This window comes from Bombus fervidus, chromosome 11 (genome assembly GCF_041682495.2).
Source record: "Bombus fervidus isolate BK054 chromosome 11, iyBomFerv1, whole genome shotgun sequence".
Classification (NCBI taxonomy): Eukaryota; Metazoa; Arthropoda; class Insecta; order Hymenoptera; family Apidae; genus Bombus; species Bombus fervidus.
The window spans coordinates 173,215-201,047 of NC_091527.1; the positions used below are offsets into that span (position 1 = coordinate 173,215).

The window sequence follows — 27,833 nt, forward strand, 5'->3', positions numbered from 1 at the left end:
AAATAGATTCCTTCAGATACATGCCGTTTTCATTAACCTACTAGATCGCAGCGCTCTATGGCTAGCGGCCGATTTCGCAAAGCACGCTCTATGCATTAAAACCTTACCCCCACTGCAAGATTTGTCAGACCTACCTGTGTTAGTATATGACTCTAATCATAACGCATTGGGCGTAGTAATAAAAGTGGTAAGCCACCCTAGAGGACTAGCGTCCTCAAGCGTCAATTTTGACGAACATTGTGCGTTCAATGGTTAACCAAATTCCCGTGCCACAGGCCAAATATGAATTATTAACAGACGTCCGACAGTAAGTTGCACTTTTTTTATCGTTAATTGTCTTTTAATTCCTTTATATTATATGCATGCATGCATGCGCGCGCGCGCTCGCTCGTGTGTATGTGTGTGTATAATATATGACAATCATATAACTCCTATAACAATAATTTGGTTTTCATTTATTTCCTTTTTTCTAATGTGTATAATAAATCTCGTAATTTGCATTCACAAATTGATATTAGAAATATATCATTTTCAATTATATCGTATTAAGCATAATACATACTTATTCATAACACTGTTTAGATGCCTCCCCACTACTAGATTTATATATTACAATATAATATTATAAAGTAGTATAGTTTAGATAATTACGCAGAAGAATATGCATTTATAATGTCGATACACATAAATTAAATAAATGATAATAATCAAAATTCCATTTATAAGCGCTTTATCTATTAGATAATGTACAGTACCAAATCCCTTATTTCAAAAGTTACAATTGAATATATTGTTAGATACACATATTTGTGAAGTCAAATACTATTGTTAAATTTGGTAAAATTTGATTTAAAAATTTGTAAATATTATTTTTTACAGTATTGAAACTGTCATTCATGTCAAATATCTTTTTAATCCACTTAAATAATTCTTTCAATATATTTTTGTAAACCCAAACATTTATAAAAAAGGTATATGCTTATATTGTTATAGAAAGTGTAAAATATAAACTTTGCTTGTTATCATTGAATAATATAGTTATATTTATTTTATTTACATTCTCTATATTTACATTTTCCTATATAATTTCTTTACAATATCTACTTTTATAGCTTTTTTCCTTTTTGTGCAATGAGTCATATGTGTGGGCATATATGTGAGTATATGTCAAAAGTTACAGGTGTGGTTATTGATTATCCTATATTTACTATGATACAGGAAGCCTTCATGGTTTAAACTGGTTATAAATGCACATAAAGTAAATTTGAAATTTATATTTCATGCAGCGTATAGAATTGATAAATAAATTTGTTATAATGAATTATTAATAACTGTATTTACTGCACACATTTCTAATATTGTATGAAACATAAACTTCTCTGTATGTATATATTAATATAAATATAAATATATATAATATATAATAATAAATATAAATATATATAATATATAATAATAAATATATATATATAAATTTTTATATCCTCTTGTAGACCACGTTGGAGAACGCAAGTTCTGTGCCTGGCATTAGTATCATTGATACTTGGAGTTCTTTTCGTGACACGCGCGTGGTTGGGAATTGTTATCCTTCGCTCTCCAAGAGCGAAGACACACGATACAGAAACACTAACAGACAATGCCAAGATTGCTACGTGGTTACGTCGGGCTCGGATGTACGCCGAGTCGACGAAGGAGAACCAGAATGCGGACAGGAACAACAGCATCAGTTCGCCACAACACTACTACACCAATACCTCAGGGTACTTATATATTTATTGCCCAAAGTATATATGTTTCAAGAGAAAGTTTACGAACATTGTTATTATCATCAAGAATTAGATATGAGAAAATAACGTTGAAGTTATTGAAAAGAGCTTTCTTCCATAGGCAAATCATTGTCTGCTATTACACCATATCGAGCGACCTGAACACGTTCTGGGAGCTCAGTCCGTCGCACATTGACCCTGATCTTTGTACGCATATTATCGTGGGTTTTGCGAGCGTGGTGAACTGCAGCCTAGATTTGGGCAGTAATTCATCGATCTACAAGGAGGTTATCGCCTTGAAGAAATTGCAACCTCAATTAAGGGTCATGATCAGTGCTGGCGGCAGTAATGAGCTCCACTTAGGTTTTTCAGAAATGGTAAAAAATCATGCAAATAGAAAAAGGTAATTTCTGTTGTTTTTCATTTTAATTGTTCCGTTATAAAGTGCATCGAAAACGCTACATGTTCTTTTTTTTTTTTACAGATTTATACGGTCCGTTTTAAATGTGACAAAGACATTTGGTTTCGATGGACTCGACTTAGATTGGGAATTTCCTGCATGGCTTGGAGCCGATGAACGGGAGAAACTCCATTTCGTACAATTATTAGAGGAATTACGAAGAGAATTTTACCACGCTACAAAAACGTTGATTCTTTCTGTTGCAGTAGCTGCTCCACAAGCTATTGTTGATCAAAGCTATATGGTTGCAGAAATGGCAAAGTGAGCGAACATGTTTTTTTGTAATATGAGTAATATTAGATAGTTGCACTGTTCGATAATAATTAGAGCTATTAAGATTATTTAAGAAAAAGTATCTCTTTATAAGTAACTATAAAATCAATTTTATTTATTTATATTTTCGTAAATGTTTATATAAAATTTATCAAATTTTGTTATTATTTAGGTATGTAGATTTTGTGAACTTGATGTCATATGACTACCATTTTTATGTATGGTACTATCCAATTACCGGACTCAATGCACCGCTTTTCTCACATGCTGCTGAATCCGGTTATCTTTCCACTCTAAATGTTAATTTTTCCGTTCATTATTGGCTTTCAAAAGGGATGCCAAGAGAAAAATTAATTGTTGGGATTCCTGCTTACGGCCACAACTATAGGCTGGATAATCCGCAGAATCATGATTTACTCGCACCAGCAAATGGTTTTGGAGAATTGGGGAAGATGGGTTTCGTTTCTTATCCTACAGTTTGCGAGTTCCTTCAAAACGACGCAAAGAGCGTTTTCGAACGTGAAAGCAAGGTTCCCTATGCCTATAAAGACAGAGAATGGATCTCGTATGACGATGTTACAAGCGTTTACTGTAAGGCATGTACATGTACTATTCTTACTTCCTAAGCCGATTCGATAAAATTATTAAATTTAAGATAAACGATTGTATTTCTAGAATTAAGATCACTCAAGGACCAAACATATTCTAATTACTATGTACCATGTTTTAGGCTAAATGGATTCGTGAGAATAATTTTGGAGGAGCAATGATATTATCCTTAAATGTTGATGATTGGAATAATACATGTAAATTCAATGAAAGTTTTCCTTTAACTCGTACCGTTAGCAAGATTCTCAGGTATCAAGCTGATTAATCCATTTTCGTTCGTCTCTTCTTTACATTCCAACAAATCGCATTCCTTGAAAGGTATTTAATCAATGAAATCGAAACTGCTTCTTCTTAATTTCTTACAGTGTCATAAAGTATTGTCTGCTCTTAAAAGAAAACTTCTGCCTTTTCACAAAATAATTTAATTGCATTTGCAATTGTTCGCATATCATAAAGTACAATTATAATTTTAATTCAAAGCTATTAAATTAAACGTACACGTATTTATTTATTATTATTAAAACATAATATAATTCATTTATAAACATATAGAAAGAAATGAAAGACGAATAATAGAATATTTATTAGTCGTATTTATTAGACAGTAATAGTCATATCTAAATCAAAACTCTTTAGAAACTTTTTCGATGATCGGATACGATACTGTATGGCCGAATCACTCATAGGTATACTTCTGTTATGAAATTCCAGAGTGGAAAAATATGTATATCCTGGGTTTTAACAGCAGTTACCCTCGCTTTCTACGCTCCTTGGCCAGTTATTTGTATTTTTTAGGCCGATGCAATATTGATTTGCCGGTTAACTTCAAATTTTCTTTCTATATCCTATTTCCAAACAATTCTTCAACGTCCGATAGCTATGGCTATTTGTCAGACATCTGGATTGCACTTTTCGACACGTAGTCTTACTGGCATAACATATACACAGCCTAACAATGATCTTCTCTTTTACCTCTCTCTCTTCCCCCCCCCCCCCCCTCCGGCCTGCCCTCCACATGCTCTGCCCCATAGATCATACAAAAGCAAAATGGTATCGGACCAACTGCTTTCGGCGACCTTTAACGCGCATCGTCGCTAACACACGTGTACATGTATACAAATGGAACATTAAGGAGGAAAATTATTTTCCTATCTAGCCTTGTTACCAATTATTACCAAGTACAAAAGTACATCCTATTAATTATAGTTAATAACAGTTATTTACATTGTATTTATTCATTTCCATTTTACTTGTTTTGTTTGAAATATAATTTATTTTGAAATATAAATTTGTTTTCTTTTTTACATATATTAGTAGATATTAATCTAAAAACTAAAAACTTATGTCAAGGTAGGAAATAAAGAAAGTAAATGGTATATTATTGATTAATAATTTTTCGCGGATCCCAAGGATTAATACTTTCAGTGATTTGGAAAATTAAAATTTTGAAATTAATGATATTTAATTGTTATGTAAACTGAATCGTTCAACGTTACTACCTCGAAAAGATTTTTTAATTTAAACGAACATTCTAATAAACAAATAAGTGGTAGTTTATTAATTTAATATCATCTCTGGTAATTTTCGTCAAACTATCATTGCGAAGAAAACGTCTACCGATGCACACATGTTGGCAAAGAAAAGAAGTGGTTATAGTAAAGTTTATGGCTAGCTCTTTATCTTTCAAAAGCCAGCGTCTGGAAACTTTGACTTCAAAAAGTTGAGAGTTTGAATTTCACGACTGTTCAAAGGCGTTAATATTCTTGAATAGATGTTGAATTTAATGTATTTACTCTTTTCAGTTTTATTCATTTTTATGTATTACTTATCGTTGTAATAAACGTAACAAATGTTTTAGAAGATGACTTTTAATAGAAGTTGTTAAAAGAAATTAATTCGTGTTTTGAAATTTACGAATGTAAAGCTACAACTTAAAGTATGTAATTAATTATCATTTAAAATTATTAAATATGATTCCTCTATTATAGATATGTATTATCATGATAATTACTGTTAATGAAATGAAGTTGAATTTCAACATAATTTATAATATAGATATAAAATATCTTTTTTATTGGTTTAATTATTGGTAAAAGATGTTGAAGTATAAGAAATATTCGAATATCTCAATAACACATTCCGATTTTCTATATATTAAAATTTTTGATATTTGTTGAAAGTTAAAGAAAAAAAAAAAAAAAGAAAAAAAAAGGAAATAATTAATAGAAAATGATATTTTTTAATTATACATTTCCAAATCGAATATAGATATGTTAAGTTTTATACAGAAATGTATTTTTAATTTTAACGAAAGTAAAAGCATAATTTGATCGATATTAATCGTTTTAAAAGTATAGAAACGATTTTCTTTTATTTTATTAGATTTTTTAAACTTTGCCCCTAATTATATAATCAAACTATCATAATGTGCCATAGTATCGTAAATAAAGAAATAAAAAGAAAAGAGAGAAAAAAGAAGAAAAAGAAAAGAATAGCTCTACGTTATATCGGAAACATATTTATTGCGATGAAATTCATAGATTGATTGCAATGAAGTTGTTTATCAGAATAAGAATTAAAACTATCATGTATCGTTTATTTAATATTAATATTAAAAGATATATTGTTAAAAATTATTGCAATAAAACTAAGAAAAACAAACTGCAGCATAACAGAGATTAGTTTATTCTAATCGAAGTCAAGCAGAGATCTAATGGAATATGTGAAACGAAGAAAGATTTAGCGTTTAATTTACTCATAAAGAGATAGAAGAAGCATGTTAACAAGTAAAATTTATTATTGAGAGAACAAAAAGTGAAACAATGTTCTTAGTTTATCGTAAAATATGCCGTATTCTCTTAGTTTTACTGCGGTAAATGTAAAGAATTCTATAAGATAGTTTTAAGCGTCAGAACTTCGTCCATGTTCGAACAGAATTTTTGACTAATAAGTATGCATGTAATTTTTTCATTTCACTATGCATATCTTCTATCCATGTAACGAGAATGCTTAATAAAATGTACTATTGAATTATTTTTTCAATTTTCCTCACATTTTTCGATGAAGATTTTAATAAGTTTTTTTCCAAACAAAGTATTATAAAGTATTCCTATAAAGTATTATTTCAACAATACCATATATTACGAAAACAATAGTCATATAATCGTACGTGCATATTTGTCGATATAAAACTATAAGAAACTGTTCTATATATACATATGTAGTTTCTTGTACGAGAAGATTATCGAGGCATGCGCATAAAATTCGTTCCGAAGGATGGATCCCCACGATCAACAAGTTATCCTTGCCTACTCTTCGCCAAATCATTCAGTTCTCCCGCAACGCTCGTGGCATGAACATTGTCACCTGTGTCCTCATAATATTCTATTGTATTTCCTCGGAAACCGATTTTCATTATCGGTATACAGTTTACGTTGGTTATAATTAGTTCATAAGTTAACAAACTAAACGTGACTAAATTTGCTGGCATATATATATATTGAAGATTATCAATTTTTTCGAAACTATTAATAGTTCGAATCAATCGGGGTAAGTAGTATCTTTTCAATTGGTAGTTTCTTTTCAATTATATTTAAAACGTATTAACACTTTGCGTTAATCTGTCTTTACATCCCATTGATGTACTATGTGTACTCATTTTTCTTTCCTCTCTTTTTCTTTTCTTCTTTAAAGTGTTTTATATATATATATATATATAATATATATATTTTTTTTATTTTAATGCACACACATGCGCGCGCGCGCATCCGCACACACACACATACCCACACACGAAATATATAATATATATTATATATACAGGATATTTCGTTCAATTGGAAACGATAGAATATCTCACGAGGCATTAAAGTTATCAAAAGAATGTTTTAACGAAACATGTTGTTGTTTGGTTCGAGGAGTAGCATCGTATAGATGAAATTATTTTCTTTTTTTTTTTTTTTTCTTCGCAGATCGAGTAGTAGAGGAGATTTTAGGGCCAACTTCGTTTTTTCAAACGGAACCATACATTTTTAATACATTAATCAAGCCATCTCGGCATTCCCCATAGAAAACTATTAGCCTGTTTATGACGAAAAATTATTAGTTCCGAGGAGTATCGTAACTTTAATTTGTCAAATTTAACGTACGGAAGACAAAAACAATGTAAACACAGGAATACCGTTCCGCGTCTTTCTTTGTCTTCCGTACGTTATATTTGACACATTAAAGTTAAAATATCTCCCAAACTAATAATTTTTCGACATAAACAGGTTAATACTTTTCTATGGGGAATGCCGAGATGCATCGATCAAAATAAAATCGATAAAAATATATGGTTCCGTTTGAAAAAATGAAGTTGACCTTAAAATCTCCTCCACTACTCGATCTGCAAAAAAAGAAATAATTTCGTCCATATGATGAAACGACCCTCCTCCTCGAACCAAACAACATATTTCGTTAAAACATTCTTTTGATAACTTTAATGCCTCGTGAGATATTTTGTCGTTTCCAGTTAAACGAAATATCCTGTACAATATGAAATTCTAAAAACTATTTGATGTAATGTTTAATATTGTAACCATTCTCGAACCAAGAAATAAAGAGAATGAAAATTCAAATATAAAGAGAGAATAAAGGATATAAAATTTGCAAAAATGTTAATAACCATCTTGTTGTATTTAGGCGACTAGAAAAGGAATTAGGGAATAATAAGAATATGGGATGAGAAGGTCGCTACATGAAATCGTCGTAGTCATCGTAAACATAGTCGCCGTATTCGCTCAAAAGAGTGTTGTCATCTTCGATTTTCAGTTTTGCTTTTCCCTTGCCCTTGTTCTTTTTCGCCTTTTCTCCTTTCTCTATTTTCTGCTTCTCGATCAACAAATTATCGATCAACGTTTTAACTTTCTTCAAATGCGCTGAGGATACTGTAAACGAGATTAATATAATATACCATATCTAACATTAAATTAATATTTTAAGCATGCTAAAAAGCAATATGCATTTATGAAATCGATTGTTTGCTTTATTAAAAATAGAAAAAAAATTGTAATTAAAATTAATTTTATAAAGAAGAAGTGAATTTATAAAAGGAATAATTTATTGAAATTGAACTTTCTAAAAATATAGCCTTTTGTTAATTGTTATGATGTTACTGTTACCACGCAGACATAGTAGCGAGGATAGATGACACAAAGATATCGGCGGATTTTTTGATATTTTAATATAATGTACTTACAATTGAGAGCAACAGATTTAATAAGTTCTTCCCCAAACGGAGGAAACTCAACATTTTTAGCAAGTTGATTTAGCTTCTGTGTAAGTACACTTCCATACTGCTCAAATTCTTCTTTTGTGCTAGGTACTGTCGCATCTAGACTCAAAGCAGGTTCTTCTGTTACGCCTAAGGGAAAAATTTCAAATTATAATTTCTAATAAGATAATTACAGCTGTTTTTACTAATAATTTTTCTAATAAAAATTATTAGATGACGAGCGATATAATACTGATTACAATTAATTTACATTCGTCTATCGTTCATAACTTAACTATTCAAATTTGACCAATAGTAATAAAAGTAGTGCTTGTTCGTTTAATATTAAAAATTTATATACAGAATGATATTTTCAAATATATTCCTTACGTAGACGAGATATTACCTAGAACTTCAATTCTACGAGATTTTACCTTCGAATAAAGAAATAGTTTTAAACATTCATCGTATCAATGTTTAGAAAACATATAGTATCTTGTTATTAAAATTAAACATTTATCAGGAACGGTACGGGAGATTAATGTTGATAAATAAGACACGTCTGCGTTATATTTTTATGAAATAGAAGTGTTTATTTTTTATACAATAACAATTCTGCATTTTCCTCAAAAATTATATTAAATAATTGAGATACATGATTTACATCTCTGGTACAGTTCCTGACACAAGCTTAATCTTTTTAACCGCATTAAATCCAAAAATACGAGAACGTTCGATAGTTAACGATTGTAAATGTTAACTATTGTAATTACGGTAGTAAGTAATAGTATTCAAGAATTTAAATACACCCAAAATTTGTTCAAGTTTTTACAGCGATATGATGAAAACAGAATACTTTGAGCGTATAAAAGTTATTCAGAATTTTTTATAACTATTTTACTGTATGTACAATTTTAATTTATATAAAAAATACTTCATATTGTCCTTTTAAAAACGAGAAGATTGTTAGAAATTTTACGTTATGTATATATAGTTATTTTACTAAATGGAATGTATTTAAAAATTACATAATAATTATTTTGATTTTTACACCAATAACACTTAATACTGGCAAAATATACTGTATATTAGTTTATGAAAGATAAAGCTTTAAAACATAATTAAGCCATTAAAAATTTGCATTAAGCCATGAATGTGGAATCAACTCTTTGCGATCCGATTATTAAAACTTGAGCAAATACAATATCTGAAGTAATATATTTCATCTAAATCGTAGCTGTGAGAGAAATAAAACACATTTCAAAAATATAATATTCACATTAAGTTTCAATTATCTTAATTTAAAGAGTTATATTTAGGATTTAAACATTTAGATCTAAATGCAACAGCTTTTTTAATTAAAATGATATTAGATTCGGCAACTAACTTAATATCAATTAAGAACTTTAGGAGATTCAAAGATAAGGAAAAGCTTATTAGATACGTCTCGAAATTTGAATCTAAACTTAAAATTAAACAAGATTATGAAACAAATAAAAATAACAATGCTCGTACTTAAATACATACACGTTATTAATCTAATATACTTTTCTGTGCTATAGTTTAGATCTGTGTCAATTTTATGTAAAATTACAAAATAGCTCATAGCTTTGCAGTAGCAAGATCAAATATTTAAAAAAAAAAAAAAAAAACAAAATAACATATACTTCCTAATTCCTTGTAATAATAATAGTACTAATTCTAATACTTTTAAGAAAGATGGCATTATCTTTATCTTATCAAATATGAATGAAATGACTACATACTTTCATAAGTTATTTAAAATTCACATTATTAAATAAAAATAGGAGTGCAAAGAGTTAATAAGTAAAAGTTTTTAGTGAAGTCATTTCTTCTCAGTTTTGTGCGGCTTGCGATGAGAAAAATCAACAAGGTTGGACAAACCGAAAGTCTCCATGGCAAGGCGTAAATCAGCTTCTTCTTGGAGCCTTTGACGCCTTATCTGTTCCGCTCTCCTCTCTTCTGGCGTTAATGCTTCCTCTTTCTCTTTAGCTCTCCTTTCTGCCTCTGCTTTTGCCTTTTTCTATAATTAACAAAATTAGAAATACATGTCATATTAATATAATAAACGCTCTAATTTTTTTTCTAACATACATAAACTAACAGAAATTAGGTAAACAAAAACGTACAATAGAAATTGTAAATTTTTATTCATATAGAGAGTGTACCTACGATCATGTTATAAATGGGAAAGGAGTGTTCATGAAAGAGTAAGTTTAAAACGCGCAATAATGTTTTTGCATATGCTTCGTTATTCCCAAGGGATCAATTCTTTTTTCCACCTGTACCTCACTTGTACAATGTGAAAATAAATAGAAAATAACAAACAAACGATCAAAGTGAACGGATTAAATTTTACTTTAAGATACTTTAGGAAAACATATTTAAAAGATTTAATTGAAAGAGAAGTTTTATACCTCACGCTCTTCAATTCTTTCTGCCAAAGCTTTCTTTGGCTTTGGTTTAGCCTTAGGCACTTCTGCAGGTTTCTCTACATCTTTTTTTTCTTCTTCGACATCTTCCCAGCTATCCTGTTGATTGATTATTTCTTGAAATCATCGTATAAGCACTTCATTTTCTAACATATGTATTTAATGTATTTAATTCTATTTTAACCTTATATTTCTTCCTACAATAATTTAGATACAATCAATAAAATATCTTTACAAAATAATGATCCGGAGTATGTTCTGACATAATTCCCGCCATTATCAAGTCATGACATAATCATGACATAATTAAATTTAATTTTATTCAAAATTGAACATTATGCTACGTTTAAGTATCATGTAACTGTATCTATGACATTATTTTAAAATTGAGGTAAACTCAGAATCAATTCATCTCCGATACATAGAACCCAATTTAAAAATATATACAACACGTTAGTAACAAATTCCAAATTTCTATAATTATTCATTATCAAGCATAAAAGTAAATTTCAATTTAAATGCATTTCACTCGTCTTGAATTTTGATTTCGATTTCAATGTTTATACAATTCAAATTCAAGAACAAACTTCAAATCTGTTCAACAATAATCAATTATCGCGCTATTCGACTCATGTTGACTAGCTCTATGAAAGGTTAACCATACTTATGGTCTGTCGTCTGTACGGAAGATTTTGAAAATCGTATGCACAAAATTAGAATAGGAAAGTCAGTAACACAGAACCTTGACATCTTCGTCTTCGTCTTCGCCCTCCCACTTGTTGGATCTGATAGCGAGGTCGAATTTCGCCTCAGCGTTTTCGACATCTGTAAAAGTTGAAGGTTAAAATGGTTTCGTAGTTTCGATTAAAGGTACAATCGCATAACAATTAAATGTCGGAAAATCGATTTGTACATACCCCACTCGTCATCCATGGTGTGGATTTTGGATTATTTGCGCACGATTTCGTTCGTAAATGAAACAAAATCTCCTCGAACTAACGTGGTTGAACAGATCACGACTGGAATCAAGCGAGCCATACTGTGCGAGGAAAGCGTGTGCCTTTCTTGCGAGATAGTGGTGGTGTAAAACATAAATTACGTATGTTAGAGATTGGATACCCTGTATTAAAAAATGTACCAAACACAATGATTTCTATTAACTTATTTTCGTATTTAATATATAAAATCTTATTAACTCTATTGCTTTTTTCTTTCCCTTTGTAAAATGATAACATTTTGTATGATACATTTATACATTGTAAAACAGATAAACAGATAGATCTATGGAAATTCGTTTCTCTGTAATTAATGTATTCGCAAAATTTATCATTTACTCTAGTTCATAACAATTTATTTATAATTTAGATTTGTAAGGCTAAAATTTACTATTTGTTTCGTCATATTTCAAAGTTTTATCATAGGAGGACTTCCCTTTAAAAGCTCTTTCATTGAAAATTATATATACGTTTGAATTATACGTTACGGATTCAAAATTAAAATCAAAACAATATGTGTTGTATGTAAATACATGTATTGTGTTATAAATAATAATACAGCTATGCGATTTGGCAAGTGATACACTTTTGATACAATTGGCAAGTAAATTCAAAATATTATTGCCTAAACAATTTGCGGCGGTTGTAAGAAAACTGAGAGAACGTAATATTATTTTATATTAAGCTTGAAAATAAATTAAAAATTATATTTTAAGTAAGATCACGCACGTAACGTTGAACATAAAAGTTATTTACGAATTAGAATATAATATTATTAATACAGAAATTTAAACTTATAATTCTCCCTTCTCTGATCGACCATTTTTATTAATAATAATTGTTATATAATTTTTTCATTATTTGTTTTGTCAACCAGTCGACCATAAAAAAGGAAGTGTCACAACATGATATTTGAAGATGACATTGATAATTATATAATAATTTTTATTTCTTTTGTTTTTAGAAAAATGGACGACGTGGAGGTTTATATTACTTGCCCATACAACAAATGTCATCGTATTAGAAAATCTAGATTTCAAATTCATATAACAAAATGTGCCAGAAATTACCCGAAAGATTACAAGATTTACTGTAAATACGATAGAACACACTTATTAGACCCAGAAGAGTATGAGGTAAATTAGAAAACATTTTTACAGACTCTTTTTTTTTATAAATTTTTATATTTCATTCATGTTATTCCTGCTTAATCATTTGTGTTATCCACTAAAATAATTTAATATCCGATAAGTCAAATTATTAATTCTTAGATTCTAATGTTAGTATAATTTATTTCTGTAGCAACATTTGTTAGTATGTCCATCAAGCGGAGATGTAAAAAGCAAGGAAATCACGTTAGAACCAGATGAAGATGTTCGGACAACTCCAGTACAAAATGTACCTAGCACGAGAGCTTCTACAATGGCTGAGGACTGGAGTGGAAATTGTCAAACATATAATCCGATAGCTGCGACAGAAAACAGAGATGTAATTAGAGGGGCGATTGCTATGTCAAAATCAAAGAAGAAAGAATTTAAACAGCATGAAAGAGAAAGAATGTTTTTTATTCAAAACACTAGCAGCGACGATAGCAGCAGCAGTAGCAACGACACGAGTACTGCAAGAAAGAAATTAGACATTGAACAACCATTGCAGCCACCTAAGCAACTTTCTAAAGCAATGTTATGTGATGGAAATTTTGCTAGTAATCTCATTTCTAAGTTAGGCAAATTGAAAATAGAGGAAAGCAATAGGAATAAGGGAATAAAGAGTAATTCATCGACAAGAGAAGATGATTCCATTATAAGTAATAATAGCGATAAGATAGTAGATTCTGAAAAAGATTGCTCGAAAAATAATCCTATCGATACAAGCATTGATATAGGTATCACTTCTTCAACTATAAATAACAGTTTTAGTCGAAAAGAAAAAGAAAATATTCCTAATGAAGAAAACAATGCCGATATATTATTTAAAAATACTTTTGAGGTTAATAAAGATGTTTTGGATATAGAAAGTGATTCTAAAATGAATGTAATCTCTCAAGTAAATAATTCTGAAACACAAGGAAACGATAAAAATGATACTATTCAAAAAAATAATTCTCAATCAAAGTTAAGCAAACAAGGTAACTGTAACTCTCAGAATATTATTCCGTGCAATACAAAAATAGCAGCAAAACTCTATGGGGAAGCAAAAAAAATTAGTACTGGGAGAGGATTCACTAGAATTTATCAGCATTTGAACTTTAATATGAAAATGGGAGAAGAAAGAAAAGGAGGAAAAATGACACAAGATATGGTTTCTAACTACGGTTATGACAAAGAATAGAAAATACTTTAATAAGGTGCTTAATTTCGTTATTTCTATTATTTCGTTCTTAACATATTACCTTATGAAATTCTCTTTTCTTTTTAAGATGTTACTATACGAAGCAATTCCTTTTCCTTGCTAAAATGTTTGAATACGTGCTTATATTGAAATTACTTAGAAACAAATGATTTTTAATAATTAACGATGAAGCTATATGTATAGTTTCCATAAAGTCCCTTTTTCTTTTGTAATCGTAAAATGTCGGTATTTCGTTTTCCTCTCTTCTTTTTTTTTATTATATTCTTTTTAAAACTTAATAAAACTTTCGAAAACAATGATAATTAAAAATGATTACGAATATTGATAGGAAAATTACAGTGTTATGCAAATTATATATGTACAAATGATGTATTTTTATAATACAATTGGTAATTCGACTTTTAATAGTGACAAAATATTATTCGCTGGAAAAGTACTGATGATAATTGAGTTTATATATTTTTAAAAATTAAATATATTTTTACGCAACAACAATTACTATAATGTTTAATTACAAAACCTCCTGATCCACATCAAAATAATTGAAGTAAATTACTGATTTTATCGTAAAAAATTTCATTAAGTAAATATTTGTAAAAGGAAGATAACAGAAAGTAAGTAAATTATTTAATATAAATATAATTTTTGCATATATTAGAAAATTAAAAAAAATATCTTTATTATATTATGTATATATACACACACACGCATAATCTATCTAGTTTATACTATATATATATATACAATATATAGTATAAAGTAAATAGATTATGAGCGATTATGTCCACAATTGATTTGTTTTATATATTATATTTATTACAGTTATTTTGCAAGAATGACAGTCTTATCATAGAACACATTTACATTGATGCGAAATCTTGTCAGCTTTCAGAACAAACTGTTGTGTGTTCGGAACTTATTCAAAAAGTGGACTTGTACAAACCGCTTGTTATTGCTGGTGTCAATTTCCCAATTTTATTTATCATAATATTGTATCTACCGTACTAAAAGCTTCACATAATGGTAAATATAAAGAATTATTAATTTATTATTATCGTTATAATTTTTATTAAACTTTTAGGTATCTTTCTATTAAAATTTGGAGGTTACGTAAATTGCATTGTCATTCATTAATAACGAAATAATATATATAATAATAGTATTAGGATATTATATGTAAATTTGTTTTATTAAATGTGTTTTTGTGTTTAAAAATTTTTTTAACTTCTTCATAGTAATTTATTCATTATTGTTTATAAATTGCTATTGTTAAAACTTGAACGATGATCATCATAAATTTAATTTAATGAAGTTTATTTATTTATTTATTTATTTACATCACATATGGACGTATCGTTTATTTTACGATACTATGTTCTTATTAAATTGAGTATTTCAACATTTCTATTTATATTCAGTGTTTTATGTTTGTTTAGCTGGTATTTTAGGTTACATAAATTCATATTTACAAGTTGAAGTAGAATATAATAGGGCTATATTATTTTAGAATCTCTACAAAATTTAAACGATATTGCTCAATAGTAGAAACATATCAGTTTCAAAAGATTGTGAAATTTAAAAATATAATATTGACATTTTTAGCTCATATTTAATTCCTTTTTACGGTAACAGGCACGCAGATACGATACACGCACAACGATCTTTTCTCCAGAGGGTCGTCTTTATCAAGTAGAATATGCAATGGAGGCTATAAGTCACGCAGGTACTTGCCTTGGCATTTTAGCAACAGACGGTGTTCTACTTGTGGCAGAAAGACGTAATATAAATAAATTATTGGACGAAGTATATTATTCTGAAAAGATCTACAAACTCAACGATGACATTGTGTGTTCTGTTGCTGGTATCACCTCCGATGCTAATGTATTAACAAATGAATTACGTTTAATTGCGCAACGCTATTTACTGCAATACGGAGAACCTATTCCTTGCGAGCAACTTGTGTCTTGGCTTTGCGACGTAAAGCAAGCATATACACAATACGGAGGGAAAAGGCCTTTCGGTGTTTCCATCTTGTATATGGGATGGGACAAGCATTATGGATACCAATTGTATCAGTCAGATCCAAGCGGGAATTATGGAGGCTGGAAAGCAACTTGCATTGGACATAATTCTGCTGCTGCGGTATCATCGTTAAAGCAGGAATATGACAATAACAATATTACATTAGACGAAGCAAAAGCACTGGCTATAAAAGTGCTGTCTAAGACTTTAGATCTCAATAAATTATCAGGAGACAAAGGTAAATGTATATAATTTAAATATAGTTTCATAAATGTAAAATTGTGTAATATTTCAACTACTTTTTATTTTATTTCAGTGGAAATGGTCACCCTAATAAGAGAAAACGATAAAACTATTACAAGGATCCTTCCTACGAGTGAAGTTGATGCTTTAATCGCAGAACACGATCGCTTAGAAGCACTTGCCGAACAAGCAAAGAAAGAGAAACAGAAATTATAAAAATAACCATATCGCGTATCTTGTATTTTTCTTATATTTTCTTGTTCAATAATATTGTCCTGAAATTCTATGAATCGTCTTATACAGTTTCTCCAATCCTTCTACCGAATATAATGTCAATATCCTTTTACGCAACATTACATTGTACCGAAGAGAAAGTATAAGAGACAGAAATAACGAATAATAACGTAGAAATTAATAAGTTTCCTATACATTATAGTTAATTCATTAATTCGAACTTTTTTCTCTCCTTTTTTTTTTTTCTTTTTTTAAATCAAAAGAATAACTGGATTATACCTTAATCGAGTAATTGTTATAAAGAAATATATCTCCAAAAAATATATTAGAATAACAGGTAGAACACAGAAGTGCGCTACAAATTAGAGACGCATTGAAAGAAGTTTTTAGCTCGTAACAGACATTCAAAAAGAATGAAAAATTGATACAGCAGTTAGAGACATCTGTCACGCTACAATAGCCCACACGGACCAAGATTTTATTATAAAAGAAAGAAAGAAAAAAAAAAAAAAAAAAAGAATGAAGCGATCAGTTTAAACATACGTTAATTGGGATAAGATAAAAAACTGAAAAATATGAAAAAAAAAGTTATGGGTCGAGTCATATTGACCAGGCTGTCACTGCGGTCCCACTCCCGGACGCGATCCCACTACTGCCCGCCACGGAGACTTTTGGCTGCTGGGTTTCCCCTCTGGCCCGGTTCGCCTCGCCCTAGCCAACCTGGTCATCCCGGACTCCTCAACGGGATGCCCATATTGATGGCGAGCTTAGCGCGGACGCCCAGTCAACGTGAATCCCGCACCAACAGGAACCCCCGCTCTCAGACCCTCCGTCATAACTAGCCTCCGAGTAGCCGGATTACAGGAGCCGCCACACTCCCAGCTGACAACATTTGCTACTATTCGTCTATTTGAAGCAAAGTTTTGACATATTTCTCACGAAGAAGGATATTTTAACGAAACGTTCTCGAAATTGGATATCTTAGAAATTTGAAATCAAACGACGGCTTATTTGAATCTAATTTCGCGACTTAGATATAAAGGATAAACTTTTCAGGAAATAAATATGGCGGATCACGTATGCATATAACGCGCGCGTTTGCCAAGGAGTGTATCGAATAATTTGTATAGAGTATCGTGCGTCGGTAATGGAGGATACGGGCCGATAATATAACTACTGTCGGTAATGATATCGAACGAGTAAAAAAGAATTCTTTTTTATGTACACGAAGAGTGGCGTAAATACACGAGAAAGTTAATAACGTGTTCAATATATTTATAAGATCGCATTATAATAGTTAATCGCAACGTAACGTACATCGACAATTATATTGCGCCGAGTAACCGCGCATATAATAAAACGTTTATCGAGAATAAATTTGTTTGTTGTATATACATTGCGATTTCGATATAAAATCGTGAAATCACCTATCGACTTTCGCCTTTTGCAACCTTGTACTTGGAGTTTTTCTTATTTCTACCCTTATATCCTAAACGTTCTTAAGTCTACCCGTTTAAAGGCTCTTATTTTTATAACTATTATTATTATTATTATTATTCTTTTTTATATAAAATAATATATTACCTTGACTCGCTCTTTATCGATTATTAACAGTATCTCTGGATATTCGGTATTCCGCTGTAATATGAAATCTGTACGCCGAGTATCGCAGATATTTGTACAATATAGGATCTTTGGTTTCTGTTCCTAGCTGTTGCATGTCGTACATTATTAATAGAATGTTAATGTTACGAAATTTTTAGATTTAATGCTACATGTACCGGTGGCTTTTTGCATACAGTGACACAATTTTATATATAAATGTCACTGTATGTAAATCTATAACATAACCATATCGTGTATACACGTATACTATATAAATAATATAAATATAAACGTCGTATGAATATGTAAATAAAGTGGTACGTAGGATTATAATTTACGCGGAACGGGTTAGAGGTACAGAGACGAACAGTTCGATGGTTAAATGGGGAATAAAACTGGATGTTCTCGTCGTTGAACCGCTTTCAACGATTTGAATAACGTGAGAGGGTAAAAGAAGAATAAAACGACAAGCGTTTTATGCGCTTGTATTATGAAACGGTTGAAACGCACGTATCGGTTACATAAATTTTATTACTATTATACAAATTATGATTACTTCGCATAGCTACGATTTTCTGCAAAAAATTGCAATTTTATAATTAGTTAATTGATTGGACTTTTAAACGGAAAGCTCGTGCTTGGAAAGCAGATTGCTTAAATCTTCTTATATTATTATTATAAATGTATTACAAGGTACGATGTTTTATAAATTTTATCGTAAGAGGAAACTGATACTATTCGAGAAGCGAGAAACATACTTACTTAGATAGGCGAAAGATATCGTTCGCTATCTTTCCACGTATAACTCCGTTTATGTTTCGAAATACCTCTAAACATCTGTCGAGAGAAGTAGAACGTCGAAAATATAAAAAAGCTAAAAAAAATATAAAGAGGTTCCGACGTTGCTCGCGTTTCTATACGCGTAACGCGTAGCCTTAACTGGTCTAAGCAATAAAAAAAATTCGTATTTCTTAAACATTTGGCTACATCTGTGTTTTGCCTCCGCAAGCATTTTGTATCGGCGAAAGTACAAAAAGTATTTCGAAGAACATTATCGTTCTCGATTAAGAGGCAGCGTTCTGATTTAAAAAGTGAACGAAATCTTCGACGAAAGAAGATCGTTTTACCTTTTAACTATTATAAAAGAAAGTCATAGTTTATGCATTATTACAGAGAACCACTTGTAATCACTTTCTTTATATTTATTACCCACATTCTGCGTAATTTCGCAAATTTCTAAAATTCTTATAAATTCACAATAATCGTCAGCGTAGTTGTAACAATTTTGCTTTTCATACCCCAAAAGCGAGTGATCTTTCTAACGTTTAACGACGTTTCAAGCCTGTTCCTTCCTGACAACTAAATATAACTGACTAAACTAATAGGACTAATTAAACCGCGGATTTTCATGCATCTATAGGAAATTTGAAAATGCAAAATTGCACAGAATGCGCGTAATACGAAAGAGACATTTAAGATATCCAAAGTATAGCGTTTTATTTTTGAAATTCTATTCCAAAAAATACGAGAATTTCGCTCTTCACACACCGAAGATGGATCATCTTTCTAATGTTTGAAGGTATCTCGAACTTTCTACCCCTGCAACATTTAATTCTCACGAATGGAAACCTGCAGCCTTGCTTCACCCTTGCACAAAGAAGCTGAAAGAAAACGACCGTTACACCACGTAACGTCTTCTTCTCTCCCCTGTTCGCATCGGTTCTGGTTGCTGCGCGTGTCCGACTAACCGAGCATCCCCTTTTTGCCAGCCCGGAAACAGGTAAAAATCAGGGTTCGCGCTAGCGAAGTTCGACCCCGTGGGATCGTAGAAACAGGGTGTGCATCGCGCGGAGAAATTTTCTCACGGGTGCACCCGTCGAAACCGACTATTTAAGAGCTGCTACTGCCTTCGATCTCCGCAGAAGTAGCTGGCTACCCGAACAGAAGGGTGACAGAGTGTCCTGGAGGAAGATTCGCAGCGATATCTTCCGGCAATGGTGAGTCCTGTTATCTGGCAATTATACACGGTCTTGGTGCTTCGATAGACTATGTCAAAAATTTCACCATTTCTATTTAGTTTCTTTATAGTTTTCTTTCTATCGTTTTAACGTTCTTTCTTATATCGATTTCGGTATCGTCGCCACTCGATCGTTTTCTCGTCTTCTCGTCTAACCGATTAAAGACCAAACTATCAGCGGATTGAAATTGGCAGAAATAGAAAGACGTTGAAAGTAGTCACGTTTGCAAATGTTTCCCTTCGCCTTTTTATATTTTATCAATCTTTTATCGATCGAAAATATCGATCCGTGTATTCGTTCTCTCCGAAACGAAACGCGTCTTACCGCGAAATTCATCGCTGTCCAAAAATACTTGTTTAGGACAAGATAGGCGACGTTTCGAACGGGTGCTCGTCGTTTCATTGAAATCGTAACAGAAGGTTTTCCAAATATTTATAAAATCAGCGACAAGAGATTTTCTAACAGCTTCTTGCGGCCACTCGACGAAATCAGAGTTATTTCAAAAGATGTTGCGCTATTTCACGATCATTTTCATTCAGAAACGTTCGAAATATCATTCTTCTGCTCGATAGAAACCAAAGCAACGTTTCATTTCGATATTGATAAACGATATTTGAACGAATTCTCTAGGATAAATAAAATACGATTATCTACGGTTACGTTAAATTCAAAGATCAATCCGATTCTCATTTCGATAATTCTCGTTCATCGATGTTCATCGGAAATACATCCACGACCATTTCGTTAAATAAATGTAAACACTTTGACACGTGTATTTTAAATCGATCGCTTTATAAACGAAAGTGCATCATCGCGACTAAACGTAAATCGCCGAATAAATTTCTACAGCTTGACAACAGACGACGAGCTTTTTGCTCAAATTGTTGGAAATAAACGATAGAAACGATCTTGTCGTATATCTGGAAATTATATATATATATATTGGAAGCGAAAGATTTGAAACAACGGAAAGATGTTTGCAAAATATTTCAGAAATATTTCAGAAACAAACGAATTACGATCTAGCGATTCGTTTGTATTTTAGAAAATAGACGTCGATGTACTACTACCTATCGAAGTGGGTAAGCTACGAGGCAAAAGATCGTCGATCATATTTTGTTCGTTATCTTTCCTCGTATAATTCAACGATTCTCTGAAATATCTTGAAACATCGAAACAACCAGAGGGAAACGTTAAAAAGAGAAACGTAAAGAGAAGCTGGTTTTGACGCAGCGTGTACCCTAAACGATAATACTAACTCGGTTTAACGTACCTTTTATTCGTCTTTTGCGATTATTCCGATTTAAATGTCAATCAAAAAACATATATAAACGTACTTTGTTGAAATAAGATATAAAATCAAATTTTTTCAGTCGATCAGACCGATTTTTGCCGGATTGCTTCATATTTCTGTTTAATAAATACAGTTTACATTCGAATATATTCGAACGACGCGATCTCTATGAACAAAATTATCGAACAAAATTATCGAATGCCAAGGTAAAATAAACCATATCGCGCAGCCGATAGAGTCTCGTACAAAGGAACAGAAATTCATATCTGAATTTAACGAAAATCGTATTCGTATTATTATCGAAATGCTCGGTACACTTGCGTCGGTACGTAAAGCATTGCTCTTAGCATCGCGATTTAGTCATTGGTCGATGATACCTTCGCAACAACAGATCCACGTTCCTTCGTTCTCACGGTGTAATATCATCGAAAGATGTACCATGCTTCTTGCCTGTTGCAACAATATGTCAACAATAATCAAACGCTTTTAAGTTTGATCGATTCCTTTGTTATTATCGCATCGCGCGATATGATAGGAATCGCGGTAATAATCCTTTCGCTGCTAACGACGGTTACAGCCAACGTGCACGAAGCGATCCCTGCAGGCTAACGCCGCCTATAGCCGGCAGCGTTGCCAACTAATTTATGCCTAGCAGCGCCTCTTGCGAGTTTCGCGCCAAATATTTATTCATCTTTGGTTTTTTTGAATTTCTTTCGATCATCACAGTGCAATAGTTAGTTAAGAAAAATATCACAAACTTTAGACAAAGAATCAGCATACCGGTACGTCCGTTCACTTTTTAGAGGTACTCTTATTTCTTAAATGTATCGCAATTTGCCGTTCATCTTAACGAATTGTTCAGGTTAACGTACACGAATTTTGTTATTAACGCTTGGAGGATGTCAAGACGGCGTTGTTCAGGCGTAATAAGCAAATCCGAACGCCGAACACCGTCCACGCGCTACGTGTATATTTTTGGCACGGAATCCCGTTCAGCGGCGGCGTTTTCGCCGAACGAATCGCCGTAGCGAAAAGATCTTAAAATCACTAGGTGAATTTTCTATCGTAGCGCAACTTTCATCGTCGAAAGCATGCATATATTAGAAAAATAGCTGTCGTTCGATGCCACGCTATTCGCCTATCGTTTTTCACATTTGTCGCGTCAGAACGTGAGCAAGCAAAGCGTAATAAAATAAGAAAGATTAGAAAAAAATCTGGGAAAAATATGAAATAAAAATAAATACAATACCGTAAATTAACAAATACCGTAATTTACAAATTTTTGGATGCGGTTCCGTAGAAATATCGCTGAAAGATCGAAAATCGTGCAAAATAACGAGTAACTTGTTGGTAAAAAGCCTTTACACAATAGTATAAAAAACGTTGCTGCGATAATATCCTTGTAACGATAAGAATTAGTTATTAGTTATATCAGTTGATGTTATCGAAGATAAAATAATGGGTAAAATAAGAAATTGAAAAGACTTTTGTTTCAGTATCGAACAACTCGTAGTTTAGAGAGTATTGTTTCGAAGTTTGCCATAAAATTCTTAACACAAATTCTATCTATATAGTATACGATCATTCTAACGCCTATCCAACGTATTAAAACGACCGAGTTTATTCGCTTTTCGAAAGAACGTCTTCCTTTCAACGTCGATCGATACGAAGTAAAATAATGCAACGGAGAAAACGATAGACAAAATAGGGGCAAATATTCTTTATATTATCCCATTTACATAGAAATTAATAAAACTCCTAGCTATTAATAAAATTTTATCTAATAAAAATTCTAGCCACCGATTAGAATTCCATTGGGAAAGTCTCATCGAATAAAAATTCTACGTATTTGAACTGTAAAATATCTCTGTAAAATATCGCGACACAAATGGTTTCGTCTTTAATGTTTCTCGATACCTAAAAGGACGAGTAGTTTTATTATATTAGCAGATGCGTTCTTTAAAAATTATCGAATTCGAATCCGGATCAGAGCTAAGCTTATTACATGCCGTTTTCATTACTTTCGTTCGCTTTTTCATGCTCGTTATTATATCTAAGATTCTTCTAACGCGAAACTAAAAAAGAAATTCCACGTAAGAAACTTGAAAATTATTCCTACCAGGCGAGATTAACGATCAATGACGACTATTTATTTATTTATTTATTTATTTATTTGATTTATTTTCTTAAAACGCAATTTCGCTCGGCCCTACTCTATCCAGGCACTAAGATCCGATCAAAAAGCTTTTTCCAAATTTTCCACAACACTCCATTTATCAACTATCAAATACAATTTTCACAGTTAAAATTTCCAACCGTCGATCTGAATTATTTACATTTTATTCGATTCTGTCCGAAACCTTAACGATATAGAAAAATATAAAACAGGTTACTGGTTTTACCTCTATTCGCTACTATTTCTCCAACAGTTCTATCTATCAATTGTAATTCTAAATTAACACGATACGAAATACAATTATAATCGATACGATCAATTACGCGGTATCGCAACTTTTCAAAATATCGTCCAACGCTTGTCTCGCGACTTCTTTCCGAACGTAAGCATCAAAGTCGCTAATTCGTTTTAGAATTTCTCTAACGTTATACCGATACAATTTTTCGTAGTAATAGAAATCCGTGATAAATCCGTTATAAATTAAAATTGGACTTGAACATGGTGCAAAATTTTTCCACAAACGATCACGCAAAGTGCAAATCTTTTATTTCGAAAAACGTTTAAAGATCGTTTACTTCGAAAAATGACCAACTTTTTACAGGCCATAAAAGGAGATAGTAAAAAATAGTGATAATCAAGCGCCGTAACAATGATTCTTAGCACTACTAGTAATCAGTAAGATATTTATTTTTTGTTTCGATCAGCTAATTTTAGTAGATTTATTTGAAATAGAAGTCACTTTGCAAGTTGACAAGGTCACTCCGTATGAAGCGGAAAATATATTTCTGTAGTCTGTGTATCGTCAAGTCCGTTACCGATTAAACGTACTTCAAATTACGAATCGCTCGTCCAAATGACAAGGAATGGAAAATAGTTATTTAACGAAGGCAAGAAAGACCGACCGATGCTCGTTTACGACGAAATTGATTATCGCGAAAAAGACAAATATCGCATAGTACGAAGAAAACGAATCTTGGTAGTTATTTAATCGAACGTTTGTGCATTTGTGCTGAGTATCAAAATAGCAACGAGACGGATATTTTTTGCGTTTTTCGTGTCAAACCGATAGCCTTGTTTTTAATTGGAACGAACTAAAGAAAGCATAGGAAATAGCAACTTCAAAATAGCAGATAGCGAATAATGTACGATTATGAAATAATCGAAGCTTACGAACAACAATATATTATAATTATATTATTATCTCGAATAATCGTTATCTTGCTGAGTTTAACACGTTTCGTAATATATTATTTCACGTGATTTTCTCTAACCGGAGAACAGTGAAATCGCAGTTTTAATAGAAGATCATTTTTGTAGCAAAAGTCAATATGAAACGGTTGAACAGAGGGAAGACACGAATGCAAATCAACGTAGATAGATAACGATTAAGAAGATTTATCGATTTTCGAGAAAAAACGAAACGTTCCTGAATTTCTAATAGCAGATGAAAATGAAAATCAAATGGATTGTAAAATTCAAGCTCCAATATACTTACGATAAATGGCGTTGGAAGAAAAAATTCATACTTACCAGCCGCTTCTTACCAACGATTCTCTTCGAAACATCGAAACATAGATGATTTCTCTCTAATTAATGATTAATTTCTAATTAAAACGCAAGCACTCTAAGCATTTTGTGATTCTACCGAATTCTGATTCTACATCTAGAAAAAAGTTTAACTCTTAGATTTATGAGAAAATTTCTCCGAATCTACGAAAAAGGATCCTGTTTACAACTTATCTAAATCTTCTTCAGACTATCTGAGATTTTGTCTCGATTTTACTTGAAATCTATTCAACCTCGAGTCCACGAACACCTTTGTTCGAGTCCCATGAAATTTCCTTTCCTTCTAAATAAAATAAATTGGCCTGCGATCTGATAAAAATTTTTTTTCGAAATTCGTGTTTTCATCATCTCAAGATGGTTGTGTGTAACAGCGATTGGAAATATCGTAGAAAATGTTCATGATTCGAATGTAAATTCCGCCAAAAAATTTGAAATAAAACTAATTAGACGAGGAAAGAACCGTGTTCCAACTAACTAAACTAACTAACGCTATTTATGGTATTGAGTTTTATCTTCGGTGTAAAAAATATAAAATTTTAATCGGAGAGAAAATGTAATTACGGTTCAATATTCACATTGTATGTAATTATAATTTATCGAAGAACTGAAAGTTGATTGACACTTTTACCGTTCTATTATTTTATAAACATGCCATAAACTTTCATGGAATTATTATACCGTTCAATTATCACGGCTTCGTCTATATCACTGATTCGTTGTACTTGCTGAAAAAAAAAAAAAAAAAAAAAAAAAAGAAAAAGACGAAAATTTGTCATAATTTTAATAATACAGATTAAATTTTACAACAATATAGATGGAGTAAAAATGACTTTTTATGGACGTATATACGACACGTATATATGTCGCTCCAAATATATTTTGAAATTTAAAAATAATCCCGTTGTATCAAAATTTCTTTACCGCATAATTTGGATTTGCTTTATATTGGTATAAATAGTAAAAACGTTAAAGATATATAGAATCACGGTTCTAAGATCGAACATCGGATCAGACGATATATACACAATAGCACGAGGCAACGTTTCTATAAATATAAAATTATATAGTTAGAACAAAATATACTCCTCGTGTGATACAAAAATTAGATTTCTATTTAAAAGAAGAAGAATTATATGAAAAAAGATCTTCTAATGCGATATAACTAAACGGTATTTTAAATACATCGTTGCGATCAAACATTTTTATCATCCATAAAGATATATCGGTATAATATATCGGGACAAAAGACAAAGAAGTAAATAAAAACCTAACGTTTCTTCCGATTCGCTGCACGATTGATTCAGACGTAATTTCACTTCAAAATGACTATCATTTAAAAATGTAACGTTAGAAAGAATAGCAGAAAAAAGAAAAGACCGAACCAAGATAATTATTTAAAAACGACACGTATATTTATCCATAGTTCGTTACTTTGTTTCCCATCAATTTGTAAATTACCAAATTTTATTTCCTTTCGTGTTTGATCTGGCTTTCGCTAACGCTCACAACATTCCAGGTCTCGAGGACCAGCAGCTCGAAGATGGGATCATCGGATGGAGACACGCGAAAAGTTTAAACAATAACGAATATCGAAGAAATAGGTAGAGCAAAATCAGACAGAACAAAATTTCGTTAGATTTGAGAAAGAAGAAGGAGGAAATGAAGAAAGACGACTACTACTGTGAAAAATAGAAGCATTAAAGGGCGCGTCAAAGACTCTCTACGTCTAAGGATCCAAAGCACAAAACCCCGATCGTTGAAGTTTTCGAGAACCGTTTAGAAAAGTACAAAACTGATGACGAAGGAAGAAGAGAAAGGGGAAGAAGAAAATTTGGATTAGAGATTCCTGAACCGAATACACATCGGAAAATTTCATAGTCTGAAAATAGAAATGAGAAATAGTATTGGTAAACGTTTTTTGCAACACATTTTCAAACTTACAAATTTGAGAATCGTTATACCGAAAAAAACGAATAAACCGAAGAACGAAGAGGAGCTTTTGGAACTTTTTCAAACAAAAACAAAAGTCTAAGAAGCAACGACGATCAGTTGCCAAACATAGTATAATAACAGTAATATTGGCATTTCAGTCACATCGAAATTCTAAAATTTTAACAAAATCTCAAAGTTAATGAAACGTAGAAATTCACACAGCAGATAAAATAGAAGACAAGTAGCGTTAAAGTTAAAGCAAAATTCAAAAACGAACAAACTATATTTAAATTAAAGCTTTCAGATACCTCGTGAATTAAAATTAAGAGTTATCAGCTGAAACTGCCAAAAAAGAAAAGAACAAAAAAAAAAAAGAAAAAGAAAGAGAAAAAAAAGAGAAAAAGAAGAGAAAAAGAAGAAAAAAAGAAAAGAAGGAAGGAGATAATGGAAATTGATTTGTTATCATTTACTTTAGTCAAAATCGTGAAAAACAGATTCAAAATTCAAAATTAATCCATTTTAAATTCTTAATCAATCATTTTATAAGCCAAACAGAATAGACAACGTTCAATTGGAAATTC

General features: G+C 31.3%; 4 protein-coding genes and 1 long non-coding RNA gene across 5 annotated transcripts; 4 read left to right on the forward strand and 1 right to left on the reverse strand.

The window, feature by feature from the left end:
- The first annotated feature begins 98 nt into the window (after window positions 1-98).
- Window positions 99-4,709, forward strand: LOC139992257 (chitinase-3-like protein 2). The gene is made up of 6 exons (XM_072012944.1): window positions 99-307; window positions 1,494-1,760; window positions 1,888-2,169; window positions 2,251-2,487; window positions 2,672-3,095; window positions 3,230-4,709. The coding sequence occupies exons 1-6, from the start codon at window positions 249-251 to the stop codon at window positions 3,371-3,373; spliced, it is 1,413 nt and encodes a 470-aa protein (XP_071869045.1). The 5' UTR covers window positions 99-248; the 3' UTR covers window positions 3,374-4,709.
- Window positions 4,710-5,317: 608 nt separating this feature from the next.
- On the forward strand, window positions 5,318-14,657 carry LOC139992250 (uncharacterized). The gene is made up of 3 exons (XM_072012932.1): window positions 5,318-6,657; window positions 12,775-12,946; window positions 13,113-14,657. The coding sequence occupies exons 2-3, from the start codon at window positions 12,779-12,781 to the stop codon at window positions 14,139-14,141; spliced, it is 1,197 nt and encodes a 398-aa protein (XP_071869033.1). The 5' UTR covers window positions 5,318-6,657; window positions 12,775-12,778; the 3' UTR covers window positions 14,142-14,657.
- On the reverse strand, window positions 7,767-11,893 carry Eif3j (eukaryotic translation initiation factor 3 subunit J). The gene is made up of 6 exons (XM_072012943.1): window positions 11,733-11,893; window positions 11,558-11,640; window positions 10,801-10,914; window positions 10,268-10,406; window positions 8,348-8,512; window positions 7,767-8,036 (listed from the first exon to the last, which is right to left on the reverse strand). Exons 1-6 carry the CDS (start codon window positions 11,746-11,748, stop codon window positions 7,843-7,845), a joined length of 711 nt encoding a protein of 236 aa, XP_071869044.1. The 5' UTR covers window positions 11,749-11,893; the 3' UTR covers window positions 7,767-7,842.
- A 381-nt stretch (window positions 14,658-15,038) lies between the features above and the next one.
- Prosalpha3 (proteasome alpha3 subunit) lies at window positions 15,039-16,713 on the forward strand. Its single transcript, XM_072012942.1, has 3 exons — window positions 15,039-15,185; window positions 15,795-16,422; window positions 16,501-16,713. The coding sequence occupies exons 1-3, from the start codon at window positions 15,183-15,185 to the stop codon at window positions 16,641-16,643; spliced, it is 774 nt and encodes a 257-aa protein (XP_071869043.1). The 5' UTR covers window positions 15,039-15,182; the 3' UTR covers window positions 16,644-16,713.
- A 3,421-nt stretch (window positions 16,714-20,134) lies between these two features.
- Window positions 20,135-27,655, forward strand: LOC139992258 (uncharacterized). The gene is made up of 2 exons (XR_011801058.1): window positions 20,135-20,263; window positions 26,837-27,655. It is a non-coding gene; the product is annotated as an uncharacterized lncRNA (long non-coding RNA).
- The last annotated feature ends 178 nt before the right edge of the window (window positions 27,656-27,833 follow it).